Below are 20,319 nucleotides of genomic sequence, written 5' to 3' on the forward strand. Positions count from 1 at the left end.
TCCCAGTGTAAATTTTTTTAATCTATGGTAAACAAAATATTTACATTGTATGCAAATCAACTCAGGATAAGTGAAGAGAAAATGTCAAAATGTTGAATGTTTAGCTAAAATAGATTTGGAGAAAGTTTAGTACAAAATCCATTATACTTTTTAAACTCATTTGCTAATTACACTAACAGGTAAGAAGGCATTTGCACTCATTTTCCAAACCAAATATATATGTAGCACTTAGTTATTAGTATGGCAGATTAGCACTTTTGGTTTAGACATGCTGCAAAGTAGAAAAGAACTAAAAGATTCATGATAAAAGAGTCTGAAAACAAAGAACAAGTAGGAAATGATTAGATGCAGCCAGAGAGCCCATCAGTGAAAGTATTTGCTTAATGGAATAAATGTTTTTAAATATAATATGCACTAATATGGTTAAATTCTTCTTAGTCTTTAAGTCTGATTATAGTTCCCCCATTCACATTTTTTTCTGGAGTAAAATTCAGCTTCTTACAGTGTGAACATTTTCATTCCTGAAATGTTTCAAAATCAAATCTATGTTATTACTATATCTTTATGTTATTGCTTTGGTCCCAGTTCTATAGATGGAGACCATTTGGCTGTTGTTGCCAATAAGATTTAAATAAAGTGCTGTTAAATCTATTATTTTACTCCTTACATGAAGCACTAAAAATATATATATTATGCCCATGGCTGTTTAATTTTTCTACCATCATACATTTTTCTGCCTTAAAAAAAAAAATAAACGAGACTACCAATTCTTTGTATTTAATAACAAACTTACTTTGTGGTAAGTGGTTAAAATAGTCTTTACTAAATAAATAAGAATGAAAATCCTATGCTACCACAGCAGAAAGGTATCATAAAATCAAGTTGCATTCATGGAGAACTGTAAAAACATGACTTTCCTGAAACTTTCCCCCCCCCTTATTGTTTTCTTCCTCTTTTATATTTAACTCCCCTATATGTCCCAGAGGCCTTCTGTACTCCAGTGTTTATAAGTGGTCCAAAGAAAAATGGGTTCAACCTTGGCTTCATCAAAAACATCCAGCAGGTGTTTGGAGACAACAAGAAGTTCTGGTTAATACCTATTGGGTCCAGGTAGGTAATTATTACCACTAAAATAAGTTGATGTTGGACCATACCTTGAAGAAACAGATTCAATTTTTATTGTAAAATGCAGCAGGTATCAGTTCAATGTAAAATTTATTCCCTATGTTTTCCATTTCTAAGTTAGCAAAGACAAATCAGGAGGTAAATGTATGATAAAATAGGCATTCTTATGCCATTTTTCTTTTGTGAGTGTAAACTGGTACCACTTTTTTATAAATGATTTTTGTAATATGCACTTTAAAATCCTAAGAATCTACAAAGCCATTGTCTAGATACAAAAATGTTTGCCACAGCAATAATTAGGATACAACTTAAAGGCTGAGAATATGAGAATGAATATATATATATATAAAATAATGGTTATAAAGACTATGTCACAATAAGGGAAATGATTATTATATTTTAAGCTGTAAAAATTAGTGGGGATTCTGTATAGATGAGATGGAGGATTGCTATAGACCCAGGCATCTTCTTAAAGGTCCTGAGTCCGACTCAATCACAAAAACTCATCCTAAGCTTGAGTGAAGAGATAGCAGTTAAAAATGTATCAGGGACACATGGGGATAAACTGAATTGTTTGGCTTCAAGGCAAGAGCTTGAAGGGCAGCCACTATTGTTCCTTTGTTGAGCCCTCTCCCCACACTGACTGCAGTTGCAGTCAGGCACCAAATAAGAATTTGCATTAACCTGGTGAAAACCCCTGGTCAAACCCTGGTGACTCCCTGGGACCCCACCCTATCCAATTTCAGCACTACCCGAGTCTCTTTCAGCACTTGTTTCTTATAGGCAGTGGATTATAGCCCATGCTGACGACTCTTAAAAACTCTCAAAGCTCCACAAGCCCCAGGCAGGTGACTACTGGCCTTTGTGTGACTGGTGCCTCTTTCTGAGTGGTCTAAGTCCTAGAACTGGTGTCAGCTGGCCTAGGTAGCATGGCATCTCTCATGTGACTCTGGGAACAGTGTAGGCAAGTACCAATCATACATCACTTTGTAGTTTCTAACAGGTGGCCCTAGGGGAACACAGTAAGAGGCTGAGCTGGGCTTGCACCAGAGCCCATCAAAAGAAGCCACAGAACAAACATACCCAGCAACCAGGTTCAGACCACAAAAGAACACCATCAAATTGGCTTCATAAACAACATACCTAAAGGGTGGTCTTAGCAGTTAGTGGAGCACCAATGGGGTAAACCCTGCTCTGTGGGGTCAGCCCACATACAACAGCTCATACACTATGATCCTGACCAAGCCTCATAGCTAGTCAACCTTTGTGTCAACCACACCTACTCATAGGCCAACAGCAGTCAAGGATCAACTATAATAGGAGTGTACACACAAACCACACAAAAGACACTCCAGGAGTACCTGACTCAAGTGACCAAGGAGACTACATCACTGGGCTCCACATGACACATACTACATAAGATCACTCTTCCAAGACTGGTATATATAGCAGATCTACCTCATACATGGAAACAAACCCAGAGAGGGAGCCAAAATGAGGAGACACAGAAACTAGTCCCAAAGCAAGAGCAGGAGAAATTTTCAGGAAAAGAATTAAATGAAATGGAGGCAAGTAATCTATCAAATACAGAGTTTAAAACATGGGTTATAAGGATATTTAAGGAACTAAGGCTAAGAATACATTATCTCAGTGAAAATATTACCATAGAGAAAGGAAATATATTTGAAAACCATAATAAACCATTAAAAATAAGTCAGAAATGAAGAATGCATTATCTGGAATAAAAAATAAACCAGAGAAGCAAGATGGCAGTGTAAGTAAATGCTGGTACTACTGCCTCCCACAACCACAGCAAAATTACAACTAAAATGAAGAACAACCATCATTCAGAATTGCCTGAAATCTGGATGAATGGAAGTTCTACAACTAGATAAGAACAAAACACAAGTCTGGTAGGAGGGTCAGAGGCCCTGAGCAGCCTGATCTGACAACCACCTGTGGTGATTTTTACAATCAGGAGTGATATATCCAGTTCAGAGGCCTCCCATGAGAAGCAAGGGGTCTAAGCCCCACACCAGACCCCCAGCCCAGGTTTCCAGAGCTAAAAAAAGAAGTCCCCATAACTTCAGGCTATAAAAACTGGCAGGGATTGTGGCTGAGTGACAAGGAGGCTGTTGGAGTCCTAGGCAGTTCCTCTTACAGGGCCAGTGCATGAATTTATAGGGTCCTACTCTGTCTGATCTCCAGCACAGAGTGGCAGCATTGGGGGAACCAGGGACATATGAAGGGGAACTGGATTGTCTGGCATTGGGCAGAAACTCAGGGATAGTTTTCTCCAAGATGGGAGTACTCACAGAGATCATTGTTCTTGTGCTGGGATCTCCAACATCACAGAGCTGACTTGCAGCCATATCTGAGTTTCCATCAGTGTGGCTCACACAGCTCCCTCCACATTGGTGAATCCCTGAAACCCCACCCCATCCAACTTGCAGCCCCACCAAAGTGGCTTGCAATGGCTTTTCCATAGGAAAGGTCTATCCTGGCTCAGGCCTGAAAATTTCCTGAAATCTGTCAAACAAGCATCAGCTGGCATCAGCATGCCCCATACCTATCCATAAGAGGTCCAAGACCTGGCACTAGCAACAGTGTACTTTGCTTCACAACTTGGCTTCACCTGTGCACTTCTAAGCCCAATACAAATAGCAGCTATCTGAAGATCACTCTGTAGCTCCTCCCAGTGGCCCCAGCAAGTGGCTGACTTTGCACTTCCCAGGAGGCCACAGAGTCAGTGCACCTGGTGGACAACTTCAGACCATACCAGATTATAACCCTACACATCCACAAATGGCACACTCAAGGGGCAGGCTCAGTGAGCACCAAAGCCTCATTGTAGCAAGTCCTGCTCCATATGGGTGTCTCCTACACAGCAGCTCTTCCACTGTAATGCAGCTGATCCTCACAGCCAATTGGCCTGGAGATCAACTCTTCCCAGTGACACCAACAGCAATGAAGGGTCAACTACAACAAGTCTATACACATAACATAAACAGGGGCACACCTAGAATGCCCAGCTCAGGTGACTGGGGAGACCAAACCACTGGGCTCTACAGGGCACCTGCTACACAAGGCCATTCTACCAATTCCAGGAGACATAGCAACTCTACTTAATGCATAGAAACAGACACAGGAAAGTAGCCAATATACAGAGAAAAATAAATATGTCACAAATGAAAGACCAGAAGAAATCTTCAGAAAAAGAAATAAATGAAATGGATACAGAGTTCAAAACAATGGTGATAAGGTTGCTCAAGGATCTTAATGAGAGCCTCAATGAGAGCTTCAAGGGACTTTGTGAGACTTTCAAGGATCTGAGTGAGAATTGCAAAGGCATGAAAAAGGACCAGTCAGAAATTAAGCACCGGCTGAAGGCCCCATGACCCCTATAGTGGGTTGCTGCAGAGTAGTACACCACCCTGGCTGCAGGCTCTAGAACCCCCTGCAATGATTGGAAGAGTCATGTGCCACCCCACCATGGGCTCCGGGACCCCATAGCGAGTCCCAGAGATGCACACCATTCCAGCAGCATTTTCCAGGACAGCACAGTAAGTCATATGCCAGTGGGACTTTACAAGCAGCTATTACTATGGGAGCCAGGACCCTGAGCACATCCGCAACAGCTTGCACGACAAGTTTGGAGCTAAACTACATAGTCTGTCAATCTATGAGGAGACTCCATCCATGAACAGTACAATAACATTCAAGTCCCAACTACATTAGGAGAACCCAAATAACTCAAGTAATGGGCTTTCCTAGAACACCCAGATCGGGAGATCTGAGGCTGCACCACTGGGTCCCACAAAACACCTACTACATAGGATGACCCCCAAAAATCTGAGTGGCTTAGCAATTTGATCTAAGACATAAAAACAAATACAAAGGGAAAGAAAAAATGGGGAGAAAAAGGAACAATCCCCAAATGAAAGAAAAGGAGGAATCACCAGAAAAAGAACTAAATAAAATGGAGGCAAGTAATTTGTCAGATAAATAATTCAGAGTAATGGTTATAAGGATGCTCAAACACCTGACAGAATTACAAACAACACAATGAGAATTATAAGGAGCTGAATGAGAAATACACGATGAACAAAATCAAGAGGAAGTGAAGAATGATATAGCTGCAATAAAGAACACAATGAAGGTTTCATCAGTATACTAGAACAATTTGGGGATCAATTCAGCAACTTAAAAGACAAGGTAGAAAAAACACCCAAGCAGAGTAGCAATAGAAAAAAATAAATTAAAAATCAGGAGGAGAATCTAAAGGAGCTTTGGGACAACATGATACAATACAATATCCTCATAATATGGGTGTCAGAAAGAGAAGAAGATGATCAAGGAATAGAAACTCTGTTTAAAGAAATAATGTCAGAAAACTTTCCTGACTTGGGCAAGAAAACAGTCACACAAGTCCAAGAAGCACAGAGAGGACCAATCAAGATAAATGCAAAAACTGTGACTGTTCCTGGTATTGATTGCATTGTTGGCTGTACAGTGCAACCATAGGTAGTCACACACATCAAAACATGGTTCCTGCCGACAGAGTCTGTATAGTTATCAGATTTTCTGTGCGATGGCTCCATACATGTTAAAAAAAAAAAAAGATAAATGCAAAAAGTCCTACACCAAGACACAGCATAATTAAACTGGCAAACATAAGACAAAGAAAAAATCTTAAAGGCTGCAAGAGAGACATAGGAAATTACCTACAAGGGATCTCCCATTAGATTATCAGCTGATTCTCAAAGGAAATAGATCAGGCCAGAGAGAATGGCATGAAGTATTCAAAGTGTTGAAAAACAAGGGAATTATCCCAAGATTACTCTATGCAGCAAAGCTATCATTCAAAATTGAAGGTGAAATCAGGAGCTTCACAGACAAAAAAAAAAAAAAAAAATCAAAAAAAAAATAAAGGAGTTTAATACCACCAAACCAGCAATGCAAGAAATGCTAAAGGGACTGTTGTATAATGCGGAAATATAAAGGGAAGAAGAAAAGCAGGCATAAAGAACATAATGGCAAGAAACAAGTAACTCTCAATAATAACCTTAAGTGTAAATTGATTAAATGCTCCAATCAAAAGACATAGATGAATGGATAAGAAAACATGGCCCATGTATATGCTGTCTACAAGAGACCCACTTCTTAACAAAGGATTCACACAGATTGAAAGGGAAAGGATGAAGAAACTTCTTCAGGCAAATGGAAATGGGAAAAAAAAAACACCCCAAAAACCTGGGGCAGCAATACTTTTATCTGACAAAATAAGCCTCAAAGTGAAGATCATAATAAGATATACAGGGAAGGCCTCCTCATAATGCCAAAGGAATTGATAAAACAAGAGGCTATAACTCTAATAAACTTACATGCACCCGATGCCAGATCATTCAAATACATTAAAAAAAAAAAAACTTCTGGAAGATATTAAGGGAGAGAGCCACAGTGATATATTCATAGTAAGGGACTTTAATACCACATTAACATCACTGCATAAATCTTCTGGATAAAAAATCAATAAGGAAACAGCAATCTTAAATGGCACAGTTGAACATATGGAACAAATAGACATCTTCAGAACATTTCACTCCAAAGTTATGGAATATACATTCTTCTTCAGTGCACATGGGATATTTTCAAACATAGATTACATGTTTGGACACAGCCTCTACAAATTCAAGAAGATTGAAATCATATCAAGCATCTTCTCAGATAAAAAATGGTATAAAATTAGAAGTAAACTACAATAAAATACTCAAAAGCAATCAAACACATGGAGGCTAAATAGCATGCTATTAAATAATAAGATAAAAAAAAGATCAAATGAGAAATTAAAAAAAACATCCTGTAAACAAGTAACAATGAAAACACCAACAATGAAAAGTCTATTGGACACAGTGAAAGTTCATAGCACTACAAACTTCACTCAAAAAACAAACCAAAAGGGAGAAACCAAGATGTTGGTATAGGTAAACACCTGAACTGTTGCTTCACACAACAATTTCAAAACTATAACCAAAAGACAAAATGGACATCATTCAGAACCACAGGAAATCTGGCTGAGTGGAAATTATACAACTAGTAGGAAAGAGAAAAGCACATTGAGACTCAGAGGAGCTGCAAAAGGCTGAGGTATGGAAATGTGGGCACAGAGAGGACTGGCGGCTGATGCGTGGTGGCTTTCTCAAGCGGGAGGGAGATGGAAGCTCCTGACTGTGCTGAATTCCAGTTCCAGGCAAGACCCTGGGGACCCAGACTCATACAGAAGGAATGTGGACTGTCAGGAAAAGAGAAAAGCACACCAAGACTTAGGGGAGCTGTGGAAGGCAGAGGTCCAGAGGCGTGTGCGCACAGAGAGGACTGACTGCTGAGTGTGTGGCTGGCTTTCTCAAGCGGGAAGAAGATGAACTCCTGATTGCAGTGAACTCGTTCTGGGCGAGACTCTGGGAACCCAGACTCATTGAGGGAGAAACTGTACTGTCTGGCAGCGGGCGAAACTCGAGGGCAGCTTTCTCTCAGAGGTGCTTGAAGCAATTACTGAGGGACACTGAGACCCTGGGGCCTCACAGGGCAGCACTGATGGAAAGCCAAGGCTATCTGCTCTGCCCTGAGACTCTGCCCCATCCAAGCTGAGCACAGAGGCTTTTGTAATTTTGTAAATCTTGTCTCATAAGGGTGTCTGCAGCATAGAAGTACTCCCAGCATAGACACAGTTGATCCTCACAGCCAATTGGCCTGGAGGTCAATTCCTCTTAGTGATACCAACAACAATCAAGAGATAACTACAAGATTGTGCACACAGCCCACAAAGGGGTGCACCAAGAGTGTTCACCTCAGGTAACTGGGGAGGCTGAGCCACTGGGCCCTATAGGACACCTAGTACACAAAGCTACTCTACCAACTCAGGGAAGCCGCAAAAATGTGGAGACAAAGAAACAGATCACAAATGAAAGAAATGGAGGAAAGCAAATGACTGAATATAGAGTTCAAAACCACGGTTATAAGATTTTTCAAGAATTTTTTAGAAAAGGCTGATAAATTTAGGGAGACCCTCAAGGATATGAAAAAGGACCAACTAGAAATTAATCATAAGCTGACTGAAATAAAAAATATATATATATTATACAGAGACCTACCAGCAGACTAGAGGACCACAAGATTCAAGTAAAATATTTGAAATACAAAAAAGCAAAAAACACTCAACCAGAAAAGCAAAAAGAAAAAGGAATCCAAAAATATGAAGATAGTGTAAAGAGCCTCTGGAACAACCTTAAGCACACCGACATCAGAATTATGTGGGTCTCAGAAGAAGAGAGAGAGCAAGATATTGAAAACCTATTTGAAGAAATAATGACCAAAAACTTCCCCCCTCCTGGTGAAAGAAATAGACTTACAAGTCAAGGAAGCACACATAACCCCAAACAAAAGGAATTCAAAGAGGACCACACCAAGACACATCATAATTAAAATGCCAAGAGCAATAGACAAAGAGAGAATATTAAAAACAGCAAGAGAAAAAACAGTTAGTTACCTATAAGGGGCACCCATACGATTGTCAGCTGATTTCTGAACAGAAAGTATGCAGGCCAGACGGGAGTGGCAAGAAATATTCAAAGTGATGAATAGCAAGAACCTACAATCAAGATTACTCTACCCAGCAGAGCTATCATTCAGAATTGAAGGGCAGATAAAGAGCTTCACAGATAAAAAGCTAAAGGAGTTCACCAGCACCAAACCAGTATTATATGAAATGCTGCAAGATATTCTTTAAGGAGAGGAAGAAGAAGAAAAAGATACAGATAAAAATTATGAACAACAAATACGTATCTATCAACAAGTGATTCTAAAAAGGGAATAAAAAAAATCTGATGAACAGTATCAACTGGTGAATATAATAGAATGAGTGGCACAGAGGAGTGGACTGACAGTTCTTGGGGGGAAAGAGGGATGTGAGAACAGACTTGACAAAAAGTGTACACCTATGGATGTGGACAGTGGGAGGGGGGGTGAGGTAAGGGCAGAGGTTGGGGTAAGAACCTGGTGGAGAGGAGCTATGGGGGGATAAAAGGAACAATTATGATAATCTGAACAATAAAGATTTATTATATTAAAATAGAAGAAGAAAAAGAGAGGTAAGGAATGAAAAACCTATATGAAGAAATAATGACAGAAAGGATCATAAAAAATACTGTGTAAACAACTCTATTCCAACAAAATGCAAAATGGACAACCTGTATGAAATGGACATATTTATAGAAAAATACAGCCTTCCAAAAGTCAATCAGGAAGAATCAGAAAATATGACTAGACCAACAATACTTAAGAAATTGTGGCAGTAATTAAAAAAAATACTTTCAGCAAACAAAAGCCCTAGTCCACAGGGCTTCAAAGGGGAGTTTTGCCAAACAATCAAAGAAAAATTAACCCCTATTTTCCAAACTGTTAAAAAAAATTCAAGAGGAAGGAACACTTACAATCTGTTTCTATTAAGCCAGAATTACCCTAATCCCCAAACCAGGTAAAGACACTAAAGAGAAAGAGAATCACAGGCTAATATCCTTTATTAACATAGATGCTAAAATCTGCAAAAAATTTTTTTTAGCAAATTGGATCCAGTAATACATTAGAAAGATCATACACCATGACCAAGTGGGATTTAATCCAGAGATGCAAGTCTGGTACAGTATCCACAAATCAATAAGTGTGATACAACACATAAACAAATTGAAAAATAAAAAGCACATGATCATATCAATTGATACAGAAAAAGCATTTGACAAAATTCAACACCTTTTTAAAATAAAAACTCTAAGCAATGTGGGAATAGGGGGAATATACCTCAACATAATGAAGGCCTTATATGACAAACCTACAGCCATCATCATAAACAATGGGCAAAAACTAAAAAATTTCCCTTAAGAACAGGAACAAAACAGGGACTTTCGCCACTCCTGTTCAACATAATACTGGAAGTGCTAGGTATAACAATCAGACAAGAAGAAGAAATAAAAGGCATTCAAATTTGAAAAGAAGTAAAACTGCCATTATTCACAAATGACATGATATTGTACATAAAAAACCCTAAAGACTCCATAAAAAAACTACTAGGCTTAATAAATAAATTTGACAATGTAGCAGGATGTAACACCAAGAAATCAATGGTATTTTAATACACCAATAATGAACTCTCAGAAAGAGAAACTAAAAAAAATCAATCCCATTTGCCATTGCCACAAAACATTAAGAGACTTATGAATAAACTTAACCAAGGTGGTAAAAGACCTGTACTCAGAAAACTACAGGACATTAAAAAAATACATAGATGTAGAAGACATAAACAAGTGGAATAATATACTTTGTTCATGGATTGGTAGAATCAATATCATTAAAATGTCCATAAAGCAATCTACAGATTCAATCCAATCCCTATTAAATTACCAACAGCATATTTCACAGATCTAGAACAAACTCGCCAAAAATGTATATGGAATCAATAAAGACCCCGAATAGCTGCAGCAATATTGAGAAAGAAGAACAAAGTTGGAAAGATTACAATACCAGATATCAAGTTATACTATAAACCCACTGTACTCAAAACAGCCTTGTACTGGTACAAGAACAGCCATATATACCAATGGAATATAACAGAGAACCCAGAAATCATCCCAAGCCATTATGCTCAATTAATATTTGACAAATGAGGCAAGAGCATACAATAGAGTCAAGATAATCTCTTCAATAAATGGTGCTGGGATAATTGGACAGGTACATGCAAAAAAATGAAAGTGTACTATCAACTTACACCAAACACAAGAATAAACTCAACATGGATATAAGACTGAAATGTAAGATGTGATACTCTAAAAATCCTAGAGGAAATCATTGGCAGCAAAATACCAGGCATCTTTCATCTGAATATATTTACCATACATATTCTAGGACAATGGAAACTAAGGAGAAAATAAATAAATGGGACTACATCCAAATAAAAAGCTTCTGCACAGCAAAAGAAACCATCAACAAAATAATAAGAGAGCATACTGCATGGCAGAACATATTTGGCAATGACACATTGCATAATAATTTAACCTCCAAATTTTATAGGGAACTCATACAACTTAACAAATGAAAGATAAACAAATCCAAGTTAAAAAAAAATGGGCAAAGGACCTAAATGCCAACTACTCCAAAGTGGACATATAAGGCCAAGAGACATGAACAAATGCTCAAAGTCACTAATCACCCAAGAAATGCAAATTAAAAAGATAATGAGGTAGCACCTCACACTTGTTAGAATGGATATCATCAACAAATCAACAAACAAGTGTTGGCGAGGATGTGGAGAAAAGGGAACTCTGGTCCACTGCTGGTGGTAATGTAGACTGGTGCAGCCTCTGTGGAAAACAGGATGAAGTTTCCTCAAAAAATTAAAAATGGAACTTTCATTTGACTCAGTGATCCCACTTCTAGTAATACATCCTAAGAAATCTTAAAAACCAATCAGAGACTATGGGCATTCCTATGTTCATAATGGCAATTTACAATAGCTAAGATTTGGAAACCGCTTACTTGCCCATCAGCAAATGAGTGGATTAAGAAATGTGGTATATCTATAAAATGGAATACTACCCCTGGCTATAAAAAAAAGAAAGAACCTCTACCATTTGCACAAGCATGGATGGACTGAGAGAGCATTATGGTAAATGAAATAAGCCAGTCACAGAAAGATAAGTATCACATGATCTTACTCGCATGTAGAATCTAATGAATAATATAAACTGATGAACAAAAATACACCGAGACATAAAAGCATTGAACAGACTGTCAAACCTCAGAGAGAAGGCAGGAAAGACTTCGGGGAAGGGGGAAGAGATCAACTAATGAACACTAATGCATATATGCATAACCCATGGACACAGACAATTGGGTTCTGAAGGCCAGGGGTGGGGGTTAGAGGTGGGGTGGGAGAAGTCAATGGGGGGAGGAGAATGGGACATACGTAATACGTTTAAACAATAAAGATTATTTTATTTTATTTTATTTTATTGTTAAACAATAAAGATTTTTTCAAAAGAACTTCTAGTGCAAAAATAAAAATCCAAAACAGTAGAGATTTCAAAAAAAAAAAATAAACCAGAAGGGTCCTGGCTAGTTTGCTCAGTGGTTAGAATGTAGGCCTGGAGATCAAAGGGTCTTGGGCTTAATTCTGGTCAAAGGCACATACCTCAGTTGCAGGTCCATCCCTGGCCTAAGTCAGGGCACATGTGGGAGACATCCAATAGATTTGTCCCTCTTACAGCAATGTTTTTCTCTCTGTATCTCTCTCCCTCCCTTCCATTCTCTCTAAAAGTCAATGGAAAAAATATCCTTAGGTGAGGATTAACAACAACAAAGAAATGATAAACTAAAATAATGACTAGTATATTAGATGAAGCTGAGAATTAAATCAGTGATTTAGAGAACAAGGCAGTGGGAAATGCCCTATCAGCACAGCAAAAATAAAAAAAGAAAATAAATGGGGATAGTTTAAGGAAACTTCAGAGCAGTATCAAGAATACCAATATTTGCATCATAGGAGTACAAGAAAAAAAAAAAAAGAGTGAGAGCAAGGTATTGAAATCTATTTGAAGAAATGATGAGTGAAAACTTCCCTAATGCGGCAAAATAAGACATACATGTCCAAGAAGTGCAGAGATTACCAAACAAGAGGAACCCAGAGAAGCCCATATGAAGATGCACCATAAGTAAAATGACAAAGGTTAAAGACAGGGTGAATTTTAAAACCACCAAGAAAGTTAGTTAGTTACCTAAAATGGAGCTTTCATAAAACTGTCAACTGATTTTTCAACAGAAACTTTGAAGGCCAGAAGGGTTTGGCCTAAAATATCCAAAATGATGAAAGGTAGTGCTCTACTTTTCTAAAAACAAGACTACTATACTCATCAAGGCTATCATTTAGAATCAAAAACAGATAGCTTCCCAGACAAGTAAAAGATAAAGAATCTCATCATTACTTAATCACTTTGCACCATTTAATGCTTGTTTGGTGAAATGTTATTTGAAATATTCTCTTAGATACCATGAAGAAGAAAAACATGGAAAGAAATTTGAAATAAATACCAAATATATTTACACTCAAATGTAAATGATACCAAGAAATGAAATATTAATAATTTTTATTTTGCAGTAGTGCCTTCAATGCAATAAATTTATGTTTATAGCACACTCATTTACTGCCTTGAATTGTCTCCAAAAGCCTTCTGTGATTGTTTATGACACCCATGCCTGGATGTGGACTTCAACTTCTCCAAATCCTCAATACAATGTAAATTTTATAAGTATGAAATTAAGTTAAATAAGGCATGTCCTGTAAGAGTTATAAGTATGAAACAGCGTGACCTATTTTTTAAATTTTCTTATAATGTGCTCTTTTGTTTTGTAATAAGTATTTGTCTTTTTCAAACTACCAAAAAATAAAAATAAAGGGACTTTAAGGAGAAGGAGGAAAAGATCATGAGTATGAATAATATTGATAAAATGGCAATATTTATATATCTATTAATAATCACTTTAAATGTAAATGAATTAAATGCTCCAGTTAAAAGACATAGTGTTGCTAACTGGATAAAAAGTTAAGACCCATATATGTGCTTTCTACAACAGACCCACCTCACATGGAGACACACATTCTGAAAGTAATGGGATGGAAAAAGATATTTTGTGCAAATGAAAGTGAAAAAAATCTCTGGTAGCAATATTTATATATCAGACAAAATAGACTTTAAAACAAGAGACAAAGAAGAAAATTTCATAATTATAAAAAGATCAATCCAATAAGAGGATAAAACCTTTTTTAGTTAGGTATTTATGTACCCAATATCTAAATATATAAACATCGATGGACATAAAAGAAGAGATTGACAGTCATATAGTAATTGTAGGGAATGTTAACACTCTATTGACATCAACAATGGATCAACTAACAGAAAATCAACAAGAAATAGAGCCTTAAATGACACATTTGACCAGATATTTAATTAATATTTTCAAGTATTTTACCCCAATGCTGCAGAATATATATTCTTTTCAAGTGTTCATGAAACATTATCCAGGATAGACAACATATTAGGGTCACAAAATAAGTCTCAATAATTTTAAGAAGACTGAAATTGCAAGAAACATCTTCTTTGATCACAATGGTATAAAACTAGATATCAATTACATAAAAAAACACTGAAAAAAATTACATGGAGCTCTAGCTGTTTGGCTCAATGGATAGAGCATCGGGCTGCAGACTAAAGGGTCCCAGGTTCGATTCTGGCCAACGGCACATGCCTGGGTTGTGGGCTCGATCCCCAATGGGAGACATGCAGGAGGCAGTGAATCAATGATTCTCACATCATTGATGTTTCTATTTCTCTCTCCCTCTCCTTTCCTCTCTAAAATCAATAAAATATATTTTAAAAAATTACATGGAGACTAATTAATATGGTATGAATCAGTGAGTAGGGTAACAGTGAGATGAAGTAAGAACTCAATAGACACCTCGAGAAAAATGAAATTGAAGATAAAACAACCAAAAATTTATAGCACACAGTGAAAACTGTCTGACGAGGGAAATTTATAGCATTACAAACATACCTCTATTTACACCCAAGGAAACTAGAAAAAGAACAAAGCCCAAAGTGCGTAGAATGAAGCAAATAATAAAGAGTGAAAATAAATGAAATAGAGTCTAAAAAATAATACAAAACACCAATAAAACCAATAATTGGTTCTTTAAAGACAGAAATAAGATTGATAAGTCTTTAACCAGACTCATCAAGAGAAAAAGAGAGAGGACCCAAATAGAGGTATGATCCCTCTATTCTCATTTTGCTGAGGATTTTTATCAAGAAAGGGTGTTGGATTTTTTCAAATGTTTTTTATGCATCAATTTATATGACCAAGTGATTTTTATCTCTCAATTTGTTTATGTGATGTATCATGTTTATTGATTTGCAGATATTGTACCATCCTTGCATCCCTGGGATAAATCCTACTTGGTCATGGTGTATGGTCTTACTGACATAATGCTGGATCCTATTTGCTAGAATTTTGTTGAGGGTTTTGGCATCTATGTTTATGAGGGATATTGGCCTGTAATTCTCTTTCATTATGTTATCTTTATTTGGTTTTGGTATTAGGGTGATGCTGGCTTCAAAGAATAAGCTTGGAAGTGCTCCTTCCTCTTGAATTTCTTGGAATAGTCTGAGGAGGATAGGTTTAGTTCTTTTTTGAATGCTTAGTAACCTCCCTCCCCCGCCTCTCCCCCACACACCGCCACCGTGAAGCCATCTGGCTCCTGGCTTTTGTTTTCTGGAAGCTTTTTGATGACTGCCTCAATTTTCTCCATAGTTATTGGAATAGCATATTGTGATTTGTAGTTTCTTCCTGATTGAGTTTTAGAAGGTTGTATCTTTCTACGAATATGTCCATTTCCTCTAAATTGTCTGGTTTGTTGGAATAGAGTTTTTTAACAATCCTTTGTATTTCTGTGGGGTCTATTGTTATTTCACATCTTTTGTTTCTGATTTTGTTTATTTGGGTCCTCTCTCTTTGCCACTTGGTGAGCCTGGCTAGAGGTTCATCAATCATGTTTATCCTTTCAAAGAACCGGCTCTTGGTTTCATTGATCTTTTGTATTGTTGTTTTCTTTTGGTCTCTATATAATTTACACTGAGTGGACAGATTATTATGATCTCTAAATGCATAATAACATGGCCACTCAGTGTATATTCTATATGATTAAAGATTAATATGCAAATTGTCCCCTTGATCAGGAGTTTGAACATTAGGAAGGCTGGCCAACTGCCCATGTTCCCTCCCCCTGGCCAGGCTGGCCAGACTCCACCCATGCATGAATTCATGCACCGGGACTCTAATACACACACACAAACACACACACACACACGCACACACACACAAGTGGCCAGATTATTATGTATTCAGAGATCATAATAATCTGGCCACTCAGTGTATTTCTGCTCTGATATTTATTATCTCCTTCCTTCTGCTCACTCTGGGCTTTTCTTGCTGCTCTCTTTGTAATTCTTTAAGTTGTAGAGTTAGATGATTTATTATCATTTTTTCTTGTGGGTATTTATTTATTTATTTATTTATTTTGAGGTAGGCCTGTAGAGCAATGAAATTCCATCTCAGGACTGCTTTCATTGTTTCCCATAGATTTTGGGTTGTTGTATTTTCATTGCCACTCATTTCCAGAATGTTTTAAATTTATTCTTTGATTTCCTTGGTAACATAATTATTATTCAGTAGCATGCTATTCAGCTTCCAAGTGTTTGAATTTTTTTCATTGTTTTTTTTTTTTTGTAGTTTATTTTTTTATTTTTTATTTTTTTTAAATATATATTTTATTGATTTTGTACAGAGAAGAAGGGAGAGAGATAGAGAGTTAGAAACATCGATGAGAGAGAGTCATCAATCAGCTGCCTCTTGCACACCCCCTACTTGGGATATGACCGCAACCAAGGTACATGCCCTTGACCGGAATCGAACCCGGGACCCTTCAGTCCCCAAGCCGACGCTCTATCCATTGAGCCAAACCGGTCTCAGCTGTAGTTTATTTTTAATATTATGTCATTATGGTCTGTGAAGATGCTTGATATGATTTCAATCTTCTTGAATTTGGAGAGACTTTTCCTGTGACCCAATATGTGATCTATCTTTGAAAATGTCCCATGTGCACTTGAGAAGAAGGTATATTCCATACCTTTGTGGTGAAATATTCTAAAGATGTCACTTAAGTCCATCTGATCTAGTGAGTCTTTTAGGATTGCTGTTTCTTTGCTGATTTTTTGTCAAGAGGATTTATCCAAAAATATCAGTGGAGTGTTAAAGTCCCAAACTATGATTGTATTGTTGTCAATCTCTCCTTTGATATTTTCAAGTTTGTTTGTTTGTTTGTTTTTAATGTATGTGGGTGCTCCTGTATTGGGTGTATATATGTTTATCAGGGTTATATCCTCTTGTTGTATCGATCTCTTTAATATTATGAAATGGCATTCTTTATCTATTGTTATGGCCTTCATGTTGAGATCTATTTTGTCAGATAATTATTACTATCATAGATTTTTTTTTTCATTTCAATTTCCCTGAAAGGTATTTTTCCATCCCTTAACTTTCAGCTTGTGTGATTTCCTTGTTGTAAAGGTGGGCTCTTGTAGACAGCATATATATGAGTTATGCTTTATCCAGTCGGCCACTCAATGTCTTTTGATTGGAGCATTTAGTCCATTTCTGTTTAAAGTTATTATTGATAAGTACTTGCTTTTAGCCATTTTTATTTTTTGTGTTTGTGTTTCTTCTTCCCTTTTTATTTCTTCTTTTCACAGTAGTCCCTTTAGCATTTCTTGCATTGCTGGCTTGGTAGTGATAAACTCCCTTAACCTTTTATTGTCTGTGAAGCTCCTTATTTCCCCTTCAATTTTGAATGATAACCTTGCTGGATAGAGTATTCTTGGATTCAGTCCCCAGCTCACCATCACTTTGTATACTTCCTCCCAGTACTTTTTTACTTGATGTGTTTCTGTTGAGAAATCATTTGACAATCTAATGGAAAATCCCTTGTACAATACATAACTTTCTGTCTCTCTCTTGCAGTGTTTAAGATTCTCTCTTTGTCATGAGCATTTGCCATCATAATTACTATGTGTCTTGGTGTCGGTATTTTTGGGTTCATCTTGTTCGTGACTCTTTGTGCTTGTGTGATATTTTTCCCCCACATCAGGGATGTTTTCTGACATGGTTTCTGCAAATTGGTGTTCTAACCATTGTTCGTCTTTCTGTCATTCTGGTGCCCCTATTATTTATATGTTGCTTCATTTCATGTTGTCCCAAAGCTCCGTTAGGCTTTCCTCTTGCTTTTAATTTTTTCTCCAATTGCAGTTCAGTTTGGGTATGCTCTGTTTCCCTGTCTTCTAATTTGCTTATTTGTTTCTCTGCTTCTCCTAGTCTACTGTTGAAACTTTCCACGGTGGTTTTTATTGCAGCTCTATCATTGTTTATTTCTTCTTGATTCTTACATATGTTGTTGATTTTTTTTTTCATCCATTCGGTTTATGAACTGTATGACCTTTATTCTGAATCTTTTTCTGACATATTTCATACCTCTGTTTCACTTAGGTGCTTTTCTGGTGATTCCTCCTTTTGTTTCCTTTGGGGGTGTCTTTCTTTCCTGATTTTTGCTCTCACTGAAGGATCTAGGTGTTGAGTTTTGTGGGGCTGCTCCTTGGTTGGCAGTGGCTCTTCTGACAGCAGTTCCCCCTCAGGCGGTTGCAGCGCCAGCTACTCTTCAGTTGATGACAGCTCCTCTACTGGGTACTGCTCACAGAAGCAGTGGCTTTTCTGGAAGGCAGGGGCAGGCTGCTCATGAGGCTGCTGCTACTCAGAAGGAGGAAGGCTGCTCCTCAGATGGGGCAGGCTGCTCATGTGACTGCTGCTTCTTGGATGGAGGCAGGCTCCATGTGGCTGACCACCAGACGAGGGTGTGCTGCTCACAAGACTGCTGCTTTTTGGACAGGGGAAGGTTGCTCACATGGCTGCTGCTCCTTGGATGGAGACAGATTGTTTGCATCACTACTGTTACTTGGACGTGGGCAGGCTGCACAAGGATTCTGCTCCTTGGATGTGGGCGGGCTTATCACAGGGTGCTCCTCAGAAAGGGATGAGCTGCTCATTTGGCTGCTGCTCACATGGTCATGGTGCCCTGGGCTAAAGTGTTGGGCTGGCCAGAGGGAATAATGCTTTAGAACTCAGTCTTAGTGACCATGGGATCACAGTTGAGGCAGAAGGTCCCTGCCAGGAGTAGATGTAGAGTCCTAGTTGTTGTCTATGGGCACCCTGGGTGGAAGTGAGGCTGTGCTCCCATTCACAACAACTCTCCCGTCAAAAAAGGCGCGGCCTCTGCAGAAGAGCTGGCCACTCTGGGGCTGTTTTTGCAATGGTTTCTAAGGCTGCCTGGTTAGGTGAGCTGGATCAGCCTGCCACCCAAGGTCCTGTGGGATCTAACTGTGACACACACACACACACACACACACACACACACACACTCCTCTTTCACTCTCTCACTAATGCTCTCTCCCTCAATGCCACCCTCTTCCTGCCTCTGTAGTTTTTTTCTGGAGTGTTATTGATCCTTTCCTGAATGAAGTTTCCTCTTTGGGTGTCTGGTTTGTGGCTTGCTCTCTACCACAATCGGCCAAACAGGACAAATGCAACTTGATAAGACATGACACAAAGGCTACAAAACATGAAGGTACTCATTACATCTATAATCCCAATATAAGTGATCACCAGAGAAAAGAGAATTAGGGGAGAGAAAAGAGAGCACAAATGATATTGAAGAGAGAAAAAATGGTATCACAGAAAAGAAAAAGAAGTAAAATGAAATATATACAGTAGGTCCTCGGGTTACATCAAAGATCCGTTCCTACAGTGCAATGTAAAACAGTTTTCACTGTAAGTCAGAACCCAACTACATCACTCACATAGAGTACATACACAGCAGTAATAAAGTGAAACAGTGAAAAAAAATAAAAGAAAGGTAACAATTCCTGACTTTTACTTGTGTTAAATAAATAATAAAAAACATAAAGCACATATGTACATATGTTGAAATGATAGAACTTTTTTTAATATTTATTTATTTATTTTTTTAATATATTTTATTGATTTTTTTTGCCCCCATCCCTCACTCCCACACATCCCCTCCCTCCCCAGAGTTTTGTGTCCATTGGTTGTACATATATGCATGTATAAAAGTCCTTCGGTTGATCTATTATCTCCCCCAGATCTTCCTCCCCTCCCCGCTGTAATTTGACAGTCTACTTGTTGATATACTGTCTCTATATCTATCTTTTGGTTCATCAGTTTATAATGCTCTTTATTATCCACAAATGAGTGAGGTCATGTGGTGTTTCTCTTTCATTGATTGGCTTATTTCACTCAGCATGATAGAACTTTTTTTTTATATAAATAAATGGGAGATGGTGATGTAACCATGCAACAACATACGTTGTGTTTTATGTAACCCTAGGACTGCCTGTGGTGTGTGTGTGTGTGTGTGTGTGTGTGTGTGTGTGTGTGTATATATATATATATATATATATATATATATAT

General features: G+C 37.8%; 1 protein-coding gene and 1 non-coding gene across 2 annotated transcripts in view; both read left to right on the top strand.

The window, feature by feature from the left end:
• The window catches only part of ZDHHC15 (zinc finger DHHC-type palmitoyltransferase 15), a gene marked incomplete at its 5' end in the record, with an annotated part of 164,133 nt that overhangs the window by 63,966 nt on the left and 79,848 nt on the right, over window positions 1–20,319 (top strand). Inside the window, one exon of the mRNA XM_045572367.1 lies at window positions 984–1,110. Within this exon, the coding sequence (XP_045428323.1) occupies window positions 984–1,110 (127 nt within the window). The remainder of the gene's footprint in view (window positions 1–983; window positions 1,111–20,319) is intronic.
• Window positions 5,599–5,731, top strand: LOC118704748. The gene has a single exon (XR_004983506.1). It is a non-coding gene; the product is annotated as a small Cajal body-specific RNA 14 (non-coding RNA).

The sequence above is a fragment of the Pipistrellus kuhlii genome, unplaced genomic scaffold (assembly GCF_014108245.1).
Source record: "Pipistrellus kuhlii isolate mPipKuh1 unplaced genomic scaffold, mPipKuh1.p scaffold_m20_p_46, whole genome shotgun sequence".
Classification (NCBI taxonomy): domain Eukaryota; kingdom Metazoa; phylum Chordata; class Mammalia; order Chiroptera; family Vespertilionidae; genus Pipistrellus; species Pipistrellus kuhlii.